This window comes from Culex quinquefasciatus, chromosome 2 (assembly GCF_015732765.1).
Source record: "Culex quinquefasciatus strain JHB chromosome 2, VPISU_Cqui_1.0_pri_paternal, whole genome shotgun sequence".
NCBI classification, from domain to species: Eukaryota; Metazoa; Arthropoda; class Insecta; order Diptera; family Culicidae; genus Culex; species Culex quinquefasciatus.
Window position 1 is genome coordinate 94,761,874 of NC_051862.1, and position 21,585 is coordinate 94,783,458.

Below are 21,585 nucleotides of genomic sequence, written 5' to 3' on the forward strand. Positions count from 1 at the left end.
GTTAAAAAAACAGGATGAAAATTACATTATGGTATTGTTAGAAATGAAAGCAGCAAGGTTTACCAGGCTCCGCCACCGATCAACTGTTATGTACAGGGAAAGAAAAAGCCAACCCCACCATCAACCATTACGTGTTTGTGTTGTTGTTGTGTGTTGAAAAAAAAAGTTGATTGATCTTCATCAAAGTTCTTAAAAAGCTGCGCAAAGGAAAAGTCAAGCTGTCAGGAAGCATTAAACTAAGTCTAAATTGTAGGGCAAGCCAAAGAATTTGAAGCAAACGTTTGCTCAAGCTGAGCAATTGATCATCATCATAAATAATTAAAGATTTTGTATCTCTGTGAAGTATGAAAATCCGGGTAAAAAACAAATCCTTTCTTTTCAGTAACTGTTGCAGTATGTTTCAAAAATGTTTGTTTTGGATTATTTTCAAACCACTTCTTGGTATATAGCTTACGTTTGAAAGTAGATAACATTTATATAAAATTCATAATAATTTTGAGTGGTTAATTGTCTGTAACATTAACAAGTACATATTTAATCAATATTTCGTCACCGTCATTTTGATTGCAATCTTGAATTCCAAAAAGTGTATAGTTATCAATAAACCATAAAAGCACAAAAAGTAAGGTAATCACTTTAATTATATAGCAATTCCTCACGAAAACAGCATGATTCGAAAAAAAGTTCTCCGATCGGGCTCAAAATTTGTCTAGGGGTTCCTTGGCCGAAATAATTAGACCCGTATTTTTTTTTGTTTGGCCATTGAGGTGACCTACGCGGTGTTAGGGTGGTCCGAAAAATGGCAATTTTCGTCGATTTTCGCAAAAACCACTTTTATCTAAAAATCATATCTCCGCGCCATTTCATCCGATTTAAGCTGTCTTAGGCGCAAAAGAAAGATGATTAGTTCGGCTATTTGGGAAAAATAGTAAGAAGTTCCAAAAAACTAGCATAACATTTGGAAAGGTCGTATGAAAACTTAAAATGCTGTTTTGAAGGTCTCGGGACCAAAGAGCCTATGTCTGAAAATATTTTTATCAGATTTCTTGGAAAGTTTTACATGACATATCAAAAAATGGTGAAATAATGTTTTCAATACCCTGAGATACGATTTTTTGAAAATAAAAACTGGGGTTTTCGACGCGCCACGCGCAGAAATGGGAAAATTACGAAAACGGGAAAAATAGAGCTTTTTTCACTAAAACTGCGATAACTTCAAAATTTCAGCGATGACCTGATTTTAGGGTATCAAAATTTTCGTAATTAAAATACCCTAACATGTATAGGTCATCGCTGAAATTTTGAAGTTATCGTAGTTTTAGTGAAAAAAGTCAGCGATGGTCCACGCTCCATAAAAAAAAGGTTTGTTTTGTATGAAACTATCCACGAGAGAGGGGGGCGATTCTGAGATATCAAAAAAATGTCTACGTGGTTTATGGTCCCTTTGTGCACAATATAATTTTAATTTTCAATAAAATATTGAAATTATTAGATTTTTTTGAAATTTTGAAAAATCATGAATTAAAAAAATAGAAGTTACAGGTTAAATTAAAAAATAACTAGTAATCTGACAAGTTTACTCACGATCCATTAATGTTTATTCAATTGTAAATAAAAAAAGTATTTCTTTAAATAAATTCTGTAATTCCGACAAATTACAAAAATCCTTTTGGGAAATATTTATCAACTAGAAATCTTTTGTTTTCTTTTCAGGAAAAAAGAACAAACAAAAAAACAACAAAAGTATAGTTTTTTAATTGAAAATTGCATTTTTTTTTTAATTTTTGAACCACTTTAAGGTATCCTTATTATTTCGACCAAATAACCTCCAATGCAGGGTAGTAAAACTATCAAACTATCAGTTCTCAGCAACTACAATTAGCAAGCCTGAATTCTCATGACCACAACTGCTCTTCTTTCCGTATTGATATTCTCAGCGCCGAACAAAGCCGAACGTGTTTTTGTGTTTACACACTCGCGTTTGACATTCTACTTTTCCTCTGTCATGCCCGCTTCCTATGGTTCGGCTCCTACACGGAGAAAAAAGAGTTCCCAAAATCGTGAACAAGCGTTCATGAAAATGGGAACCTCGAACAAAGTGTTCAAATCCCATGGTACGATTTTGAAAAACGTACCATGAAATTTGAACACTTTGTTCGTGGTTCCCATTTTCATGAACGCTTGTTCACGATTTTGGGAACTCTTTTTTCCCAGTGTACTCGCCGTTTCGCGTTCTTTCATTGCAGTTGTCGGAGAGAATGAGAGACTCAGCGGTGGGAACTCATAGGCTAGGAAAAGAGTGGAATGATAGAGAGAGAATGCCCTCGCTGGGAATCACGAGACACCAGAAGAGATCTTACAAGCTATACACGGAGAAAAAAGAGTTCCCAAAATCGTGAACAAGCGTTCATGAAAATGGGAACCACGAACAAAGTGTTCAAATTTCATGGTACGTTTTTCAAAATCGTACCATGGGATTTGAACATTTCGTTCGAGGTTCTCATTTTCATGAACCTTGTTCACGATTTTGGGAACTCTTTTTTCTCCGTGTAGGGACGTTCGCTATATTCTGAGACGCTTGGCGAGTGCAGAGATAATCTAATGATCGCTTTTTTTTTATCACTCATTTGCAACACTGCTTTAATTCCATTTTTTGGTTCGTGATCCTTTCTTATCAGAGAAATTCATCAACAGTTGAGCAAAAAAAAAAAAAAAGAAAACACAATCTGTCTCATCTGTTATTCACTTCAAAGAAGAATTTTAGTACGACAATAATGCTTTTCTGGGCAAAGTATAAAATAGCTTTACTATGCGTTTAAATTTATATCTGGATTGTTTTCTGTATAGTCATTTTTGAATTGAAAACAGCAAATTGTAAATAACAAATTTCAGTAAGTTTTGATTCGAACACCAAGCTCGAAGCATCTGTTGTGCAATATCTCTAACCTGCTCTGTCAACATCCAATCTTTGACGACACATGATTACCGGCAATTTGCTAAAAAGTCTTCCCTCCACCATCGCCACCACCACCTTCTTTATGAGTTCTACCCTGATCAACAAGATAGGTGAAGAACAAATCACACACTGGCAGACACGTAGACACACAGAATCCGATTGCATTCTTGCCACAAACATTGTGAAAACGGCAAATGAGAGAGCAGTACTGAACTGTGGGTTAGAACTATTGTGAAATTATGATGAAAAAAATCAGCAGTCAGAAACGCAATTTTGCTTGCCTTTGTTCTGCTGGTTCTGATTTTTGTTTGATTGTCGCGATTTTATCACTCAAATCATTTTATGTGTTTGTGAACCCTACCCTACAGAGAAACAAATAGAAAACAATAGAAACTATATAGACAAAAAACGAAACTCAAGAATGTGGGTTTATACGATTACTTTTTGCTTTTCTTTCGGTCTTTTTTCGATTCGGGTGGGGAAGCCAGTAGCCTAGTGGGCGAGTGAGGTGCCCGAATGCATTGCATCATGGATCCTTTGCTCCTGCAAAATTGGTTAATATATGCTAGATAGGGGGTTTGAAATAATACAGGTACGAAAAAGGAAAGAGAAAACAATTACAAGCGCGAGAAGCAGTGGAACTATGTACTTTTCTCTAATAACAAGCGCACTTCACTAGTCTTTTATTTCTAGCTTCTATTGTGTTTCTCATTTCGCGGAAGAACCGAAAAATTGCTCAATCTGCTCAAAATTAAATACAAATAAAGAAACATTCATAAAAATAGTGCTCGTCATTGAACTTTTGAGATGGGAGGACCTTGACCAACAAGTGTCAATACGTTTCGTGCACGTAATGAAGTGAAGCGATAAGAAATGAAATCACGCTGCATAAGAGGGGGAACTATCTGTAAACAACTTCATTTAGACCAATTGTTTTTTATAGTCTTTACATAACATTGAAATGCCAGCACCAAAAGGACAATATTTCTCAGAACACATCATTATAAATTTTATGACGCAATGTTGATGAATTCTTCGGAAAATTAAGACCTACGAGAATGAGTATTTAATCTTTTGAAATAGTTTTGATAACACAATAGCTTGGATGACAGATTGACGAGAAGTCAAGTCAAGTTCGAGTAAAGCCCATCTGGTGGGTGTGAGATATTCATGTCCATGATTCCTTTTAGTGCAAAAGGGCTCTAAGGTTAAGTTTATTCTTTGTTATGAAATTTAACTACACAATATATCTAGACTTTTTTTTAAAAAAAAAAGAACCAATAAACCAAATTTTCAGTTTTTGCATTTTGGGTGTTTTTTATACTCCTGACTCAAGGCGGTTTCAAAAACAACCAAAAAGCAAAAAATGGAAATTTGGTTTATTCGACCATTTTAACTTGAAATAAAATTTCCAATCGTACGAAATAATCAAAGTGTGCTGTTTGAAAGAACTAAAGCATCCATCAAAGTAGGAAGTAATAAATATCGAGAAATAAGAAATCGACAACCAGAGAGCCAACTGTCTTCATTTTTACAGCAAGTTTTTTATTTCCTTATTTGAATTTAACCTTGCCTTCTTCGAAAAACACACTCCACGAGTTCGATTAAAGAACTGCCCAAAGCCAACCCAATACAAGTTTAACCCCGCCAGGGCAAAGTTAATCAATTCTCTCTGCAGCCTCGCAGCAGTAATTCCCAGAAGAGGAGGCACGTTTTCTGGTCTGGTTTAGTCATTCGGATGACAGAAAATCCGTTGCGTAGAAGTTTACACGGCAGACACAGACTATAAAACAATACTTTACATCTAAACGTGGTGAAGAGTTGAGTTTGCGCAGTGTTTTTTTTGTAGGATACGTCTCTAGTCTCTATAGAGGCATGGTAAATACAAAGTCAACAACAGCCGACCAAACGACTACTGCAGACAAACAACACGACAAATGTAAACAATTCAATCAATGGTTGCAGGGCTGGGTTTGTTCCCCGATGTGACCATTATTCTTCCCGACTATGGTGACATACACAGAAAAAAATATTCCTGTAAATTTACATTATTTATCATGTACCAAAAGGTATCATGATAAATGATGTATATTTACATAAGGTTCATTGGAAATTTACATTAGATTCATTGGAAATTTACATTAGTTTTGAAAATTTACATTAGTTTTGGAATTTACATTACTTTTGGAATTTACATTAGTTCAAATCAACTAATTCTGATTAGCCAATGGGAATGAGAAGCTCGACTTGGATTGCAGTAGGAAAAGGGTGTGGCCTATGTTCTATTTTAAAATGATTGAAGCGGGCAGCAAAAGGAAATTCGGATTTTAAAAAGTTGTTTCACAGGTAGGGGACGCTTTCTCGTCGACGGCCAAGTGGAATAACGCTGGACTGGAATCGAACAGACGACGGGTAGGATGTTCGGTGTTACTGCTGCTACCCGCTGCCGACTGAGCCATCTTCGCATTTTATAAACTAGCGGCAAAAGCATCAACTTGTTCAGGTCGAGGCTCAGGCAGTGGGCCAGCGAAGTATGAGAGCGATAGAAAGAGAACCAAATATAACTATTTTTAGTTCGGGTAGTTTTGAAGTCAACGTTTGGCAGAAATACATTGGATATATGATTTACATTAAATAGAAATTTACAGGAAGCCGAACGCGGGTAGAAATTCATCAGATTTGAGTTTCCATGCTCAACGTTTCCATTAGATTCATGATTTACATTAGATTTAGATTTACATTGGAGTGATTTCCATGACTTTTTACTCTTTACATCATATTTCAACATTACATTGAGTGAGTTTACATAAGAAACAGTAATTACGTGCTGTGTAAATTTACATATTTTTTTCTGTGTAATTCAGTGGCGGTGAAAGGGCACTGGGTTGTAAGATAAAGGAGGAGATTTCTCTTCGGATTGTGTCGCTAGGATGAATAGAAGCTTTCAGAGAGAATTTATAAGGCTTCATGATTTCAAATTTGAAACTAAGCAAACTCTCTAAATAACATGAAAATCATATCGGTTAAACTAAACTGAAAAAAAATACAATATTTCAAAAAGATATATACAAATTCATAAAAAAAATTAAACATAAGTCCTTTAAAATAAACAAAAAGCTTATTCAAGTTACAGTAAATGTATTCAATCACTAAAGTAAGTGGGATGAAGTTAAGTTGTTCAGAATTAACAAAATCAAACACCCTTAAGGTTAAGGTTGGAAGTAGAGCGGCGGCTAAGACCATCCAATACTCGTGTCTGATATAGATTTCCCATAATTTCGCTGGCGGCCACCGCGGATTGAATTGGATGACACACAACAAATTTTTAAGGGGCTGTTGATACCAGTTTCGACAACAAGCAAGAATCCCGCTTTTTATCCTATTTGGATCACCAAAAATTTGTTTTTTTCGCGAACTTCCATTATAAAACTTCGATATCTCTGGAACCAGAAATCGTAGTAGGTTGATCCAGGATTCATTTTGAAGAAAAATCGTAGAATCGATTGAATATTCGTAGAATATTTCGTCGTGAGCCCAAAGCAGCTTTTTGATTGTATTTTTTTCGATATTAAAGAATTTTTCTTCAGAAAAGTCGCTGAAAATCAACGGTTTCATGTAAATATCTATCAAATTGTTTAATGAATGTGCCTTGAGAGACTCTAAATTACATATTTGACCAAAATTTTACCTAAAAATAAAAAAAAGAAGTGTCCGAACTGAATTTGCCACATTCGTAGCTTTCTTTGAAATAACCCCAAAATCCAAGCTGGAAACCCCAACACGACCGATTAAAAATCTTTTCTCTGGAGTTTGTCAAATTTGAGTCCTGAGCAAAAATCAGTGTTGTTTGACATATCGGAAAGTACACTTGAGAAATAATCGAAATTGGTCCATCAGAACCATGTTACGAATATTCCGGGTTGGTGGCAGGGTGGCCAAATGACACCAGATTGTATTGAGGATGTCAAATTTGAGTTCCTGAGCCAAAATCAGTGTTGTTTGACATATCGGAAAGTGTACTTATGAAATTATCGAAATTGGTCCATCGGAACCATTTTACGTATATTCCGGGTTAATGGTAGGGTGGCCAAATGGCACCAGATCTCACTGAGGATGTAAAATTTGAGTTCCTGAGCAAAAATCAGTGCTGTTTGACATATCGGAAAGTACACTTGAGAAATTACCGAAATTGGTCCATCGGAACCATGTTACGGATATTCCGGGTTGATGGCAGGGTGGCCAAAAGGCACCAGATCGTACTGAGGATATCAAATTTGAGTTCCTGGGTAGAAATATGTGTCGTTTGACATTTCTGAAGCCATATTAGACTTGATGTAGAATTCGACATCCGTTCCTGTGTAGTCGGTTCCGGAAGGGTGGCCAATTCATATCCGTAGGTTTTGGATCAAAGGAATATGCCTAATATGTCCAGAACAAGTCTTGGAGCAAATTTGGATGGTTTTTGTGAAGAATTTATGATAATAATCATGATTTGTAGATTTGGTTGCATACCCGGACAAAAACCTACCCCACTAGGTTCCGGAATATCTCCGTCTCCAAGTGACCGATTCCGGATTTCTTTAAAGATTCTGAAAATAGAGATTTGTTCGGTTCTTTTGAGGAATGAACGAACTTATTTGGTCAAAAGAGGCCAAAGGAACAGCATTTTTAAGGTTTTTTTTCGGTATCTCGCATCAGACGTTCGGACTGTAAGGGTCCAGCCTCGATTATCCGAAGGTTTCGAAAAAAAAAACACTTCGGATAATCGAACCGAATATGACCCGAAACATGCTCTAAAGAGATTTAGATTTTTTGAAACCAAGATGGCGGCCAAAATGGCGGTGTTGAAAACATGTTTTGTTATGCTTAAACGCAATCAACAACACAAATTTGAAAAAAGGGGTCGCAGAACTCGAATTTAAAATTATAGTAAGAAAATTAAAAATATGATTTTTTATCGTTATCCCGGGCAGACGGTAGCGGGAAATATGCCCATTTTAAGCCTAAAAAGCGATCGTGTTTGAATGATGCTGGATAATCTGGATTGTTCCTTGAAATTCACTAAAACCAAGTACCGATTAGAAAAACTTTTTGTGAACATTTCTGTTTATTTTCACTTTTATTAAAAGTTATGTTATTCCTTTTACAAGCATTTAAAAAAAATATTTCAAAAGAGCATTAATTTTTCTATTTTCAGCTTAGTTCTTTTTTTCTTCCAACGCTCTTTTGGGTCTGCTTAGTGCTGCCAAAATTGATGAAATTTTTAGCGAACACTCACGAAAAGTAGCATTTATAGCGAAAGTTTCCTGGCAGCACTTGCTCACTCTAACAGGCGCTGCACCAGCATGTTGGTGGTGTTGGTGGCCACCCTTTGTTCTTTATTTGCCCTCGCTCCTCGCTTGGAATGGGTATTCAAAATTCAAACGTCAGATGACTTAGCCCGTTTGTTTTTTTATGGCGCTTGCTAATTATTTACATTTTTTGGGATTATATTTCAAGTGAGTGACTAACTAATGTTCAAAAGAACATGTTGCCGGTAGTTGGAAACAATTTTATATCTTAAGCGCTTTGAAATCGTTAGCGCAAGTGAGAAGATATTGATGGCGACTTTCGTTAAACAGTTAACCTCTGATCTTGCGTGTGGATGTGTGTGCCACCAACAATGATGAGAAATGGTCTCGCAAAATAGAAATTATGATCAAAAGTGCATTCAATTTGATCTTTTTGACCAGTAAATGACATAAATTTGCGTGCTTACTCGAGGCGGTGCTGTTGCTGGTAAGTTTATAGCCTAAATAGTATTTTTGGAGCTTTAGTCGAGCATCAAACTCTCCATATGACGAAGATAGGTGTTTGATTAGATAGGGTATATTTCCCCTAATAACAAAATTTCAATTAAAAAAACTGTTAAAATAACAGAAAGTGTTATGGAATCTTCTTGAAAAATTCATTTTTGCATAAGAGTTTAATAACAGTTTATGTCATCATATCAAAATTTGTTATTATTTTGATATTGGTTGAAAGCCAAAACAACTTTGTAATAACATTTTTTGTTATGGAAGGATACCTCAACTTTTATTGGGATGAACGGACTAGTTGTTAAAATAACAACACGAAGAATAACAAATCTTGTAATAAATAACATGAAATGTCATTGGCCTAGTATTTTTTAAATATCAAAAAATGTTATTTTCAAGATATTTCCGTCTGCTCGGGATTCGATTTACCAAATTTTCATACAAACCTTTGGAAAATCGAACTTCAGATAATCGAGTCAGGACTGTAACACGCCAAAAAAAAGGCCCGAATACAAATTTGAGCATAAACTTAGCGTATGATGGATATTTTTAATGATGATAAAATTTTGTAAAACATGAAAGTTGTATCAAATTTTGGCAAAATTTATGGAAATATTTTTATTATAATTTTAAAAAATCTCAGTAGATGGTGTGCATTTTTTAAATGGGAATTAAATACATACAGAAATTTTGGAGAAAGTCACTTTTATTTCAGGAATTTTAAAATGTTCTTGCCTATATTGAAAGAAAATAGATATTTTTAGGGAAATTGTTCTCTACAATGTGATTGATTCAAAAATGTTTTAACTTGTCATGGACCATGGTGTAATATGGCAGAATATTGAACATTTTTTGGGAAACTTTTGGGTTATCAATAGCTCTTTAATTAAATACGCTGCATCTAAAATTCAGAGTCGAGAGAATCGTTCCCTCAATTTTTTTTTGAAGTCTCAGAGTCAAAATCGAAAGAATAATGTTACATCATCACAACAAATGTGTTCAATCGTTAATTGAAACAATAATGCTCCAACAAGTGTCATACATCGACATCAGACCCCTTCTTAGCTACCAAGCTGTGGTGGTCAGCAGAGGTTAGTTTGGTCTCTGGTTCGATTCCCGTAGTCGACACTTTTGTTTTTTTTTTTGTTTTGACGGCTTTTTTGCAAATGAACCTTGAGGGAATAATTCTTTCACCCAACTCGAGCTGTGTTATCTGTGTCCGATAATGACACCACTTTTCTTTCGACTCGAGGCTATTGTTCTCTCGTACGGGCACTGCCCAGTTTTGGGTGTATGTTTAGCATTTTTAATGCTCAAATTGGTTGCTGTATTTGGCAATATGTTGCTGTACACAATTGTACAAAGAGAAGATTTTTTTCGGCTGTCTTTGTTCTTCCAGTTTTGATTTTGGGGTTATTTCGAAGGAAGTTAGAAATCTGGTAAATTTGGCTTTATAAATTTTTATTGAAGATCAAATATGTAAGTTATAGGCATATTCATAAGTAATTTGATGGATATGCACATAAATACATCGATTTTTAACGACTTTTCTTAAGAAATATATACGATATTAGAAATAGAAGATAAATCTTCAAAAAAGTTGCTCTAGTTTCCCCGACGAAATATTTCGATGAACCCCACAAAATGACGAAAAAGAGCCTTTCTTTCATGGTGTAAAATATCAGACTTGCCGTTCTGCGACACACACTTTAATTGAAAATTAAAGACCCCAAATGCATATCGTTTTGCATACCTACAAGGTCAAAACTTCAAGACATAGGTTGATGGGTTACCCTACCCCAAATTAGTTAAATTTGATCGGTCACAAGCCTGTTCCATGTTGTTTGAAAATACTTGAAGATTCTCTCTTCGCCATATTGGACGCCATCTTGGATTACACGCTTCTGGGTCGCCGTGACCAATTAGCGCGCCCGAATTAGTTAAATTTGATCGGTCACAAGCCTGTTCCATGTTGTTTGAAAAAACTTGAAGAAACTCTCTTCGCCATATTGGACGCCATCTTGGATAACACGCTTCTGGGTCGCCGTAATCGATTTTCATGGTCATATTCGGGTTTATCGGCCCGAAATTAGTTAAAATCGACACGTCGACAACCTTCATACTGTGATATTGTTGACTTCTCTATATAGCCGCCATATTGGTCGCCATCTTGAATATCTCGCTTCCCTTAAGGAATCCGGCTTCGTGACCGATATATTCGGACTCAGCAGGGTCGATTTAGTCTAGATCCATCAAAACCTGACCTGTTGCACGATTTGCCGTTAGACACAAGAAAATGAGCCCTTTTTCAATTTCGTGCCTTGACTAACATGGATGGGTTGCGCTCAAATGTAGACTATCAGCCCATTTTGATCAGAACGATTCGAAAAACATAGCGGAACACGCTATGTCTTTAGAGTTGCGATGCTATGGCAAATACTCGTACTTTTTTTCCTTCCAAATGGCAGTTCACGACTTACTTAAGTAAACTTACCGTTGGCGTGCCATCCGAGCATCGATGCTATTAGAAAGGACTTGTGTAGAAAATTGGCTTGATTCTACAACACTTTTCGATTGACAGAATTTAGCAACTCGATCTATGCCATATAAACACATTCTTCAAATATCAATTGATGATAGTTGACTTTCATTTAGCCTAAGAATTTAAATTGTTTCATCCTCTTTAACGTTAAAATAATCAAAAACGGAATGCAAGACCTCTCTTAACCTTGGCAAAAATTTACATGTCCCAAAATAGATCAGACTTTCGGGCAATTAAAGCACCAGTCGAATGTTGTGTGTTTGAGGTGGCGATGGTGGTGATTTATTTCGCCCTAATTTATGACCTCCTTGTCGATGGAGAACCGGAATCTATTAAAAGAGTTTAACGGTGCAAGCACTGGATAAAAATAGCATTTTTGTAAATATAAAGCCAAAGATAGCACCCGAAACAAAATGCATGCGTTTTGCGTAAGTGGTTGCGGCTTGACTGATTTTAAAACCTGCCGATTGGCAGGAGCAAAGACGATGATTATACCGTTGTGTGGTGTAAGGCTGTGCTAAATTGAAAGGTGGAAAGGTTTGCTGTTAAGATTAGTAGTTGAGACAAGCAGGTTAAAACAAAGCGCAGATCAGGTGCATGCAACAAAACATTCCAACTACTTTAGATCAAGTCTAGAGCAAGATAAAAGAGAGTTAAAGGGAGTCGAAAAACGAGAGGTGTCAAAAGAGTAGGAGTAGAGAAAAGGAAAACAAAAATGAATGGAAAATTATGCCAAATTAATTACAACACTTAGGCTAAAATGATGTAAATCTGGGGGTTGCGTAAAGAGAGATTCAAGTCCAACGTTGTCAGCGGTTTGTCCTTTGAATGCATGATATTCAATGAGATAGACAGAGAGTGTTGGCGCGCAAAAAAAACTAGCTAGAAATAAGAAATGTAGACTTCCGAAAAAAGATTTTAGCACTTGCAGTTACAACGAATGATAGAGGCAAATATACTGAGAGCAATAATGATTGAGCAATTTTCGTTCTAATCGTAAATGAGATTCAGTTTGGTTTCGTTTATTTTTGCTTGTTGGCAATCGATGAAGAAAAAAAACGGAAACGGAATAACGAAAACAAGAAGAGTAAGCCGAAAAAAAGGCGCTTCCAAAAAAGGAAGAAACATTGCATGTTTCGGTCTTTTTTGAACACTTTTTTTTTGCTCTTATCCTTCTGGTTTGATTGGTTTGTTTTAGTGGGGCTCTACTCACTCCGCTCGGGGGCCTTTCCTGCGACGTCGTATAGATAATTTGCCCCCGGCACCTCTGCCCCCTGCGTTCGCTCCGGCTCCGTGTTCAGCCCTGTTTTAATAGCAAACCCCAGAGTCAAATCAATTTTGGGTTCATGAATTTGAGTGTGTGTGTTTTTTTTTTGGTTTGATGAAAATTTGAGTAAAGAAACAGAAAATAAAAACTGAAATGACGGTGACATTGTGAATCACAGAACAGAAGATAAAAGAAGAGTTTCGAAAGAAAGAAGAAAAAGGAAAGATAAGAAGCGATACTAGACGAAGATAAGGAAAGGGGGTTACAGAAGAAGAACAAGAAGAAGAAAACACGTTGTTGATGCCACAGAGACACTAACACACGTCGCCACTTTCTTGAGATATACTTTTTTATCGGATTACGGATCAGGATCAGTTTTGGTGGAACCGGGATTGGCGGCCAGGATTAGTGCGTTGGTGTGATTAGTGTTTCGTACAATCGTGAGAGACGTCATGCACACAACCATTCGGAAATTATAAATACAATTGATAACACTATTAATAAACTACCAATTTAAAAACTAATAGTAAAACAGAGTTTAAATTTTACCGTAAGAGAGCAACCCCATTTTACCGTAAGAGAGCAACCCCCAACATTTAATATTTGCGAAAATTTAAACCAGTTTTGAAACATTGAACAAAAAGAATCCAAACTTCAGAAATAATCGTTGACAACATTCAAGAAAGTCTTCTACTGGAAACTAAACAAATTTGAATGTTGTTTCACAAAGACCGGAAATTGATTTCATTTCTTTTTTTATTTGAATAAAGAGCAATTCCAGCACAAATCAGGAATTTTTCTATTAGTTTTGTACCCGACTCTCTCAAATTTCAATGAAATTTTTTGGACATGTACCATTTTTGTGTATATGGAGCCAATTGTACTCGAAAATAACATTTGAGATGGGCGTAAGTTGTTTAAATATTTTTGTATTTTGTAATTTAAAAATTGCTGTATCTCGAAGCCGTTGTATCGTATCAAAAAGTGATCAAAGACAAACTTATAAGAAATTGGATGGGCTTTCTGAAAAAAATACACTGAAATAAAAACAAACACCACCATGAGATTTTGTTTTATTTTTAAGCTTAAAAGTTACATTTTAAGGTGATGTCACGAATTATTTTCTTTACGATTCTTGTGAAGATACATCAGTTATAAAAATAAAAATGTTGAAAAAATAGGTTTTTGGTCAGACTTGATTTTTCAGTCTCGTAAATATTTTTACCGGGAAGCTCGTCCAATTTCCCATAAGTTTGCCTTTGACAGCGTTTTAACTCGTTTTAATATTTACTATCCAGGTTTCTACCACACTAAAAAACATATTCTATTTTCAGTTATCAGTAATGTTATTAAACTTATATCTGTGAAGACTTTTATGTAAAATTTTGAATCGATTCCCGCGTTTGGTTTTTACAAATTTTGACTTCTAGACCACTTAAAAAAAAACAGCTTTAGTAGATGATTTTTGATTTTTTTTTTAGGAGAGATATTCCATCCTGCATTTTTCGTCAGTCTGTTTGTAACAGACTGCTATTTTGCTATTTTCACAAAAAAATTAACAAAAACAAATCTTGACATCACCATAAAATTTAACTTTTAAACCTAAAAATCAAAAAATCATAGAAGTGGTGTGTATTTTTATTTCAGTGCATTTTTTCAGAAAGCACTTCCAATTTCCAAAAGTTTGTCTTTGACCACTTTTTGATACGACGGCTTCAAGATACAGTAATTTTTCTATACAAAAATATTTAAACAACTTACGCCCTTCTCAAATGTTATTTTCAAGTACAATTGGCTCCATGTACACAAAAATGGCTTATATAGGCCTAGTAAAACATGTCTGCAAAGTTTCATTGATATCGGAGAATGTCGAGTACAAAAGTACAGTCATCCCACATATTCGGAACACTCACAAATTCGGAACACTTTTATGATAATTTGTCAATAGCATGCCAAAAGTAGCATTTCTGTCGACCTTACTATTTTTAGAACCTTTATTTGGACATTATCTTGCTATTTCACTAGTAAAAGTAGTACTTTTTGAACAAAAAACTTCATTCCAAGACTATTTTGTCCAGAGCAGCAAAACACTGCCTCCAAATTGCCTGTTTCATAATTGTGGGATGTTATTGTACCTCCCACAATTGTGGAACACCTGAATTTAACTGATATTTTCACAAAAAAAGTTATCAAACAATGTATAAAACATCACTAAGCTTGAGTTTCGTCTGTTTCAGTGTATAAAGTCATTCTTTGGTAATAAATATGTACTCCTGGAGCGATTCATAGTTTGTTTACATTCGTAAGAAAAAAGTGTTCCGAATTTGTGGATTTCAAGGGTCAAAGTAATTCTTCAAAAACTTCATATAAAAGTTAAAATTTGCAGATGTTCGATACAGCATTCGAAAGATCGCAAGAAAAGTTTTCAAATGAAGGTAAAAGCGAATCATTAAGTTCAATTATCGATTTGCTATGATTTTTTGAACATTGGCCGATCTGGAAACCGTTCCGAATATGTGGGATGACTGTACCAGAAAAAATCTTGATTTGAGCTGGAATTGCTCTATAATACAATTCTACAATCAATTCTTACCCTATTTGAAAAAAGCTCACCCTTTTCACCTTATCTTCATAATAAGATATACAGTGATAACTGGGTGAAAAGCTGCACAGTTACCCATACAGTCAAAACAGTTGCAGCAAAAAAAAATTATTGCGTTATATTGATTCAAACTTTTCCTATGCATAACGTGAAGACTTCCATCATTGTCATGATTTTTCGTTCAAAGATATAAATTTTGCGTCGCTTTCAATATTTTGACAAAATTCCTTCAACAAGTTCTTTAGAATAGTGCCCTACATATGCTGATATGCTGCCTTTTGGTAACTATTATCCCATTCCTTGTAAAGTTATGGAAATCGTCATAAATCAATGATTGCCAACTAGGACGTCAATGATTGTACCACAAAATTATATAAATTTTGAAACATACTTGCTTTAGATCAAAAATTCCTACAGTGGCTTCAAGAAGGCAACAACCGGCACATGCTGATTCATTTTGGTGCAGAAATTCGTTAAATTGAATTTAATACAGAATATTTTAAAGTGATGATCAATTTTCTTCGAAAGTGATCAACGGCTTCACCATAAGATCATGTCCTGTTTGCGGTATCATGACAAATTTAGAACACGGAAACAATCGGAAAACAACAGTTAGAGTATTCCAAAATCCACTTGCAAACTTGTTAGTGCATGATTCAATATAGTAAAACGGTGACAATTCACTATTTTTTATATCTGGGTGATTTGAATACCTTGCATAGCCATTTATTTTTTAAACATTATCAACATCCATTACACTCAAGATATGTACATTTTTTACACTGATAATAATAAAAGAACAAAAGATTGTCTAGGAAAAATCATCAATATTCAATAATAATTACAGAAATTAATGGGCAAAACAAACACACACACACACACACTCATTTATATGTACAAAAGGAGAGGTGAGCGCATGAAACAATAGAGGGCAAATAAACAGTGATGCATTATGAAAGTGTGCTACGAGAAGTGTACGATGACGGAACAGAAAATCGATTTTCGGTGGCAACTAATCGTTCTTTCACAAGTCACAAGCAAGGTGTGCTGGTGGAGAATGCGTGCAGTAAATTATCCCAACAAAAGTTTCTGAAAGGGAAGGCTGTATTTGAGAGCCTATATTATTAAATTTAAAGGCAGGCTAATGATGCAAACGAACAAAATATGGTGCACAAGGTCAGTTCTAGGATGGTGGGATTTGTGCCAATTTTGTGCAGTGTGCTTTGAAATGATACGATATTTTATACATTACAAATACAGTTAAACTAATTGATTCTGAACATAGATACGGCCGAAATCTCGCCATGATTTGATTGCCGTGATAATTTGGGGTGGCCCATAATTGGAACCGGGCACGCAGCTAATCGATAAGCCGAAGTCGATTTGCGCCATTGAGGACTGCTCTAGGTGTAGTAACGTGATTGTCGTCGCAACGGAAGCGTCATTTGCCTAATCGTTCGTTGCCATCCATACGGACCAAGTGGCAATCATGAATGGATTGTCTGTTTGGGTACAAAGTCTGCCCTGCGACCAGCTGGGCATTGGCGAGGCCAAATACAATGTCAGCTGTTGCCCAAGGACGGACAGCTGTACCTGGGTCGAAGTGGTGGGACAGGGAGGGGCTAGTATCAACCGGTCGACCCACAGCTGATAAGGATCGAACCATTTTCAGGAAGCAATTTTTAGGAATGTGGGAATCATGATTGTTTTTTATTAATTTTCGAGAAATGTATTTTTGTTTTTTTTTTTAATAGTACAATTTGAAAATCCAATAACAAAAATAACATGCTGAGACAACAAATGTAGAAGAAGGCGGTCGTAAGATTGGCCAATGAAAACGTATTTTCTAATCAAGAAAACCTTGGCCCAAAAATGTTGTATAACAAACAAGAGGCCAAATAAATAGTATAAGGAAAAAAAACAAAGACATCTCAATAAGTTATCATTTTAGCGTGGTCATAAGAGATCAAAATGGTTTTATTCCTCACATCAAAAAATCTGAGAAATGCCCAATTGAAATATTTAAGATATCATGAAAATATCTTTCAAACATCATAAAGAGGCTTTTTACAGATAACAGTAAATCAAACACCTAAAATGCATAAAGTTTATCCCGGAATTTGCACTTTTCAAACTCAAATTTTAAGCTCCAGCACTTAGAATGCAGATAATTTTTCACCAAGCAATGCTTGAACACGTTTTTAAATTTCAAGATTTTACAACAACTGCCGGCTAGTTGAAATGTCTCGATATTTACTAAACTGTTGCTGAGAAAAATTTACATTGCTACTAAATCTTTTTTGCATCTTCTGCAAACCACCGAAAAATTTATTGCGAATAAGCGTTACAAAAACTAAAATATTAAATATCAGTTTGAGAATAACACTACCACGTGCTTCATGAATCATTTGTATTAAAAAAAAAGTCAAACGTTTTTAAGCTTATCAGTGCGTGATAACCTGGTCCGATTTCAATTTTTTTTTTGTTGCAAATCGTTAAAGGAACTGAGTTGAACGAATACTCTTGAAAACGCTTGATAAAAAGTTCAAGCCACTTAACTTTTCATCAATGTAGAAAATTTTACTCAAATTTTATGTACAATTTCACAAAAAAAGTGTGTTCGTGTGCTGGCGTTTCTGTGACGAGAGGATCGGGGGAGTAGTTTTTTTTTTTGGGGTAATTTGTTTCGTGTGTTAAGAGCAGGCCATTCGAATACATTCGGAAGAAAAAAATAATCAGGAAGAAGAGCTTGTAATGAAGTTCTTAATGGTGTTAATGGTTGGTGGTGACGATGATGATGAGACACGAAAAGTTCCAGAAGTAAATATAACAAAATGATTTTTATGGAAAAAACAGGGTAGTGGGTTATGAAATGAAAAAAAAAATCGTCGGAGATTACGACTGAGGTTGGGTTGGGGGGTGGTGGGTTAAGGAGAATGCTCTGGGCTCTCTTACCTGTAATAGGACAGCACTCCCTTGGACAAAACGAACCACCGCTTCTGGTAACCCTTGAGGTAATTTGTCCACTTGAGCAGCCAACCCTTCATGTCGGGTTCGGACTGGGTGGCCGCTGTGGCTCCACCTCCAGCAGCGGAACTGGCCGCAGGCGGTCCTGCTGCAGCACCACTGGCCCCTCCTCCCTTGACCACCACTTCGGACATTTTGCACGGTTCTCCACCTCACTTCTGGGATTCAGCCCGCAGAGAAAAACAGATTTTGCAACGAAAAAAAAACACTTTCACCCCCCTAAAGGCAAACAACAAGTCACTGTTTCCGCCCAGGAAACCGCTCCCAGCACACGGAATTCACACACAATCGATGCCCCCGAAATCGGACAAAACCTGGGCCCGCAATATAATCCTCGGAAAGGTTCCGTTTAGCCACTAGAAAATTAAATTAATCCGCGACGACTTCTCAACCATCGGCCACGTCCACCATTTTTTCGCGATGAAAAGTGAACCAAGAGCGACGTCGTGAAAAGCACTTTTGACAGTTCTCTTCCACTTGCATGACTGCTGATGTCTTTCGTTGTCGTCTCTGCTGTTTACTCTCGCTCTTCTCTTCTTTTTGTGTGATTTTGTTTTGGGGTGCAAGATTCCTCAACACGAGGTAGAGCAGCATGTTATTGTGATGCATCAGTGTGATTTTGTAGTGACTAGAGATCCTATTTAGGGTCTCTAGTAGTGACGTCATTATGTACAACTTAAAAGCTTCTTGATTCAACTTTTCAAATAATCTCTAGAAACAGTATTGCGCCCACGATTGCGCTTATCAAAAAGCCTAATAGCTTCCCTGGAAATTTGTTGAAAAATTACCGTTTCCCGGAATTGTTGTAGGTTTAAATTGAACTTCATGATTCTTTTTATTTTTTTCGATTTTGATTTTGAATATTCTCGCTTTTGCAATAATTGTAAAAATAATTAACTAGAAATTTGTTTTCGAATAAATACCCAACAAAAAATGTCTTCACCTTTTCGATTGTAATCGCCATGGCTCTGCGATGTTTCCCAATTCCACGTTTTTCCACAGAAAAATTTACTCGATTCAAGGTAAAACGAATTTATATTCAGATGTCAAGTGTAATGCGCATGTATAGAGTTATTTACGTGCGCATGTATTGCGTGTACGTACACGAAAAAAAGTGAGGTTAAATTTTGTCCGGCCAGCAAAATCAAATGATGCGCTAGTGTGCGTACGCGAAACGTCATAAAGCTCTATTGCGCGTATAATAATAATACTAGGGACCTACATAGGGAAATGAAATGTTCTGCGAGAAATTTCAAACACCCAAAGTAGCGATGGAATAATCATCATCAAAAGAAAATCATTGGACGTTCATCAAGAGAAAAAACCGAAGGGAGCATGGCTCTTCTCTCTCGCGCACGAAAGATCGGCAAAAGGAATCTTAAAAAACATCATCTTGATTATTCGGTGGAACATCTTTGTCACTACTACATTTGCAAGTGTAACGTCACACGTTAAAATCTGACCTGTCACATTTTGTAGATGGGCAATGTGTGTAAACAAAGTGAAATAAATATTTTTAAGTGGTGCTGACAAGGAAATTCGCAAAAAAAATCATCAACAGATTGATTTTCATGGAGAAGTTCGGGAGAGATTTTATTTTGCGTGATTTGCCTCCTCTCTCTTTCGCGGGTGAAGAAAGTTCGCAAGCGAAATTGATTTTTTGCGATTATTCCATCCCTGACCCAAAGTCATTTAAATTTAAGGTTGAAAAACTTGTTGTTTTGTGTTGGCACTTTGCTTGTACCGAACAAGCACAAACATAATAAAAACTACCAGATTATTATCAACAATAGTTTTACAATACTTTTAATTGTTATAAGTCTCGTATTTTCACAGAATTTTTTTTAATTGATTCCAACCTTGTTCTTGCATGATCTTGTTGCTCGATTGAAACGCCGATTTGACAGTTCGATTGAAACCCTGAGAGTGACATTTCGCCTCTCCATTTAGGCTCTCTAGAGTATCCAGCGTTTTAAGCGAAAATGGCGTTCGAATGGTGAACGCCCGAAATGTCAAAATCGCGCAGTCACAGAGAACAGATGTACATCTTGGTTCTCACTTGTGTGTAAACCGTGTAAACTTAAAAAAATGCGTTGCATACAATCTTGCATCAAAGAAATTAGAGTGTGCAGGATACGCTTGGCGGCGCCACCGTCGCGGCTGAGAATACTTGACTTAACAATGAAAAAGGCTCAATAATTTCGAAAGAAAATAAATGTTGACCTCGTTTAAATATAAAATTCACTTCTGTATGATTCCAGTTGACTAAAAATAATGCAAAAATGCATTAATATTAACGAAAACATAACAGAAAATTCATTCTAAAATTATTTTTCAAGCGACAACTTAAAATAGTCCCTTTACACATATTCTCTGTGGTAAATGGTAATTGGCACAGTTTACAAATTTGAAACAAATATTCGTAGAAAAAAACGTAAAACTCAAAAACGGTCAACATCAAATTCTTAAAATTTCTAAACAAATGCAAACTATAGATTTATCATTCAAATTCAAAAAAAAAACAATTCGCCCGTAATTCACTGCACCTTAAGTATGGATGTTAATTTTTTGCTTCAAATCAATTTGTTATTTTTTTTGTCTCGATATTTTTGTTTGGGACAAATGTTCGCCATTACGGGGGTTTTCTTCCGGACCCCCTGAGACCGCTCTTGGTACCCCCAGGGGTACATGTACCCCCAAGGTCCCCAGGTTGAGAAACGCTGGTAAAGCAAACATTATGCTTTATTTAAAAAAAACGCCAAGTAAAAATATCCTAGGATACAACAGAAAAAAAACATCCATAGCCATGAAGCACGAGTCTATTACACAAATTCAAACATAGTTTTCGCGAATTCTTCATTTAGAATAACATGAATAACGATGAGAAACGATCATATTGAATACATGAAAAAGGCTTTTGTCAAATTTTAACTAAACTTAAATTAATTTCCCGGTTTGTCAGTCGAATTCCCGAGTTTTTCCCGGTGGATAAAAATCCCGGTTTTTTCCCGATTTTCCCAGTTTTTTTTCCCGAGGTGGCCACCCTGTTTTAGTAATATGCTCCAAATAGTAGTTTATGCAACAAGTTGCAAAAAGAAGATTTTTTCAACACGAGTCATACATTTATCCAACGAGGTTCACCGAGTTGGATAAATATGACAAGTGCTGAAAAATCAATTTTTGCAGAGAGTTTCATACAACATTTTTTGCAATTCCGAAACGCACCCTTTGAGTGGAATTATAAATCAAATGCTTATGTATTTTGTCAATTAACCGTTTAAAACAAAATAATAGTGAAAAGTATTACTTTTCGAAACAAGTGCTGAAAAGTTTAACTTTTCAGCATCCGTTTCAGTGCTGAAAAGTACAACTTTTCAGCATTTATTTTGAAAA

The 21,585-nt window shown here is 35.8% G+C and overlaps 1 protein-coding gene across 3 annotated transcripts in view; it reads right to left on the reverse strand.

Annotated features, from left to right (window-relative positions):
• Positions 1 to 18,675, reverse strand: part of LOC6036873 (oxysterol-binding protein 1) — a 67,063-nt gene extending 48,388 nt beyond the window's left edge. Inside the window, exons 1-3 of one of the 3 annotated variants that reach the window (XM_038251791.1) lie at positions 18,121 to 18,675; positions 12,510 to 12,599; positions 3,398 to 3,499 (exon numbers count right to left, since the gene is read on the reverse strand). In XM_038251791.1, the coding sequence (XP_038107719.1) occupies positions 3,398 to 3,499; positions 12,510 to 12,599; positions 18,121 to 18,326 (398 nt within the window). In that variant the 5' untranslated portion in view covers positions 18,327 to 18,675. The remainder of the gene's footprint in view (positions 1 to 3,397; positions 3,500 to 12,509; positions 12,600 to 18,120) is intronic. The other 2 variants (XM_038251792.1, XM_001846802.2) reach the window with 2 other exon arrangements.
• Between the last annotated feature and the right edge of the window lie 2,910 nt (positions 18,676 to 21,585).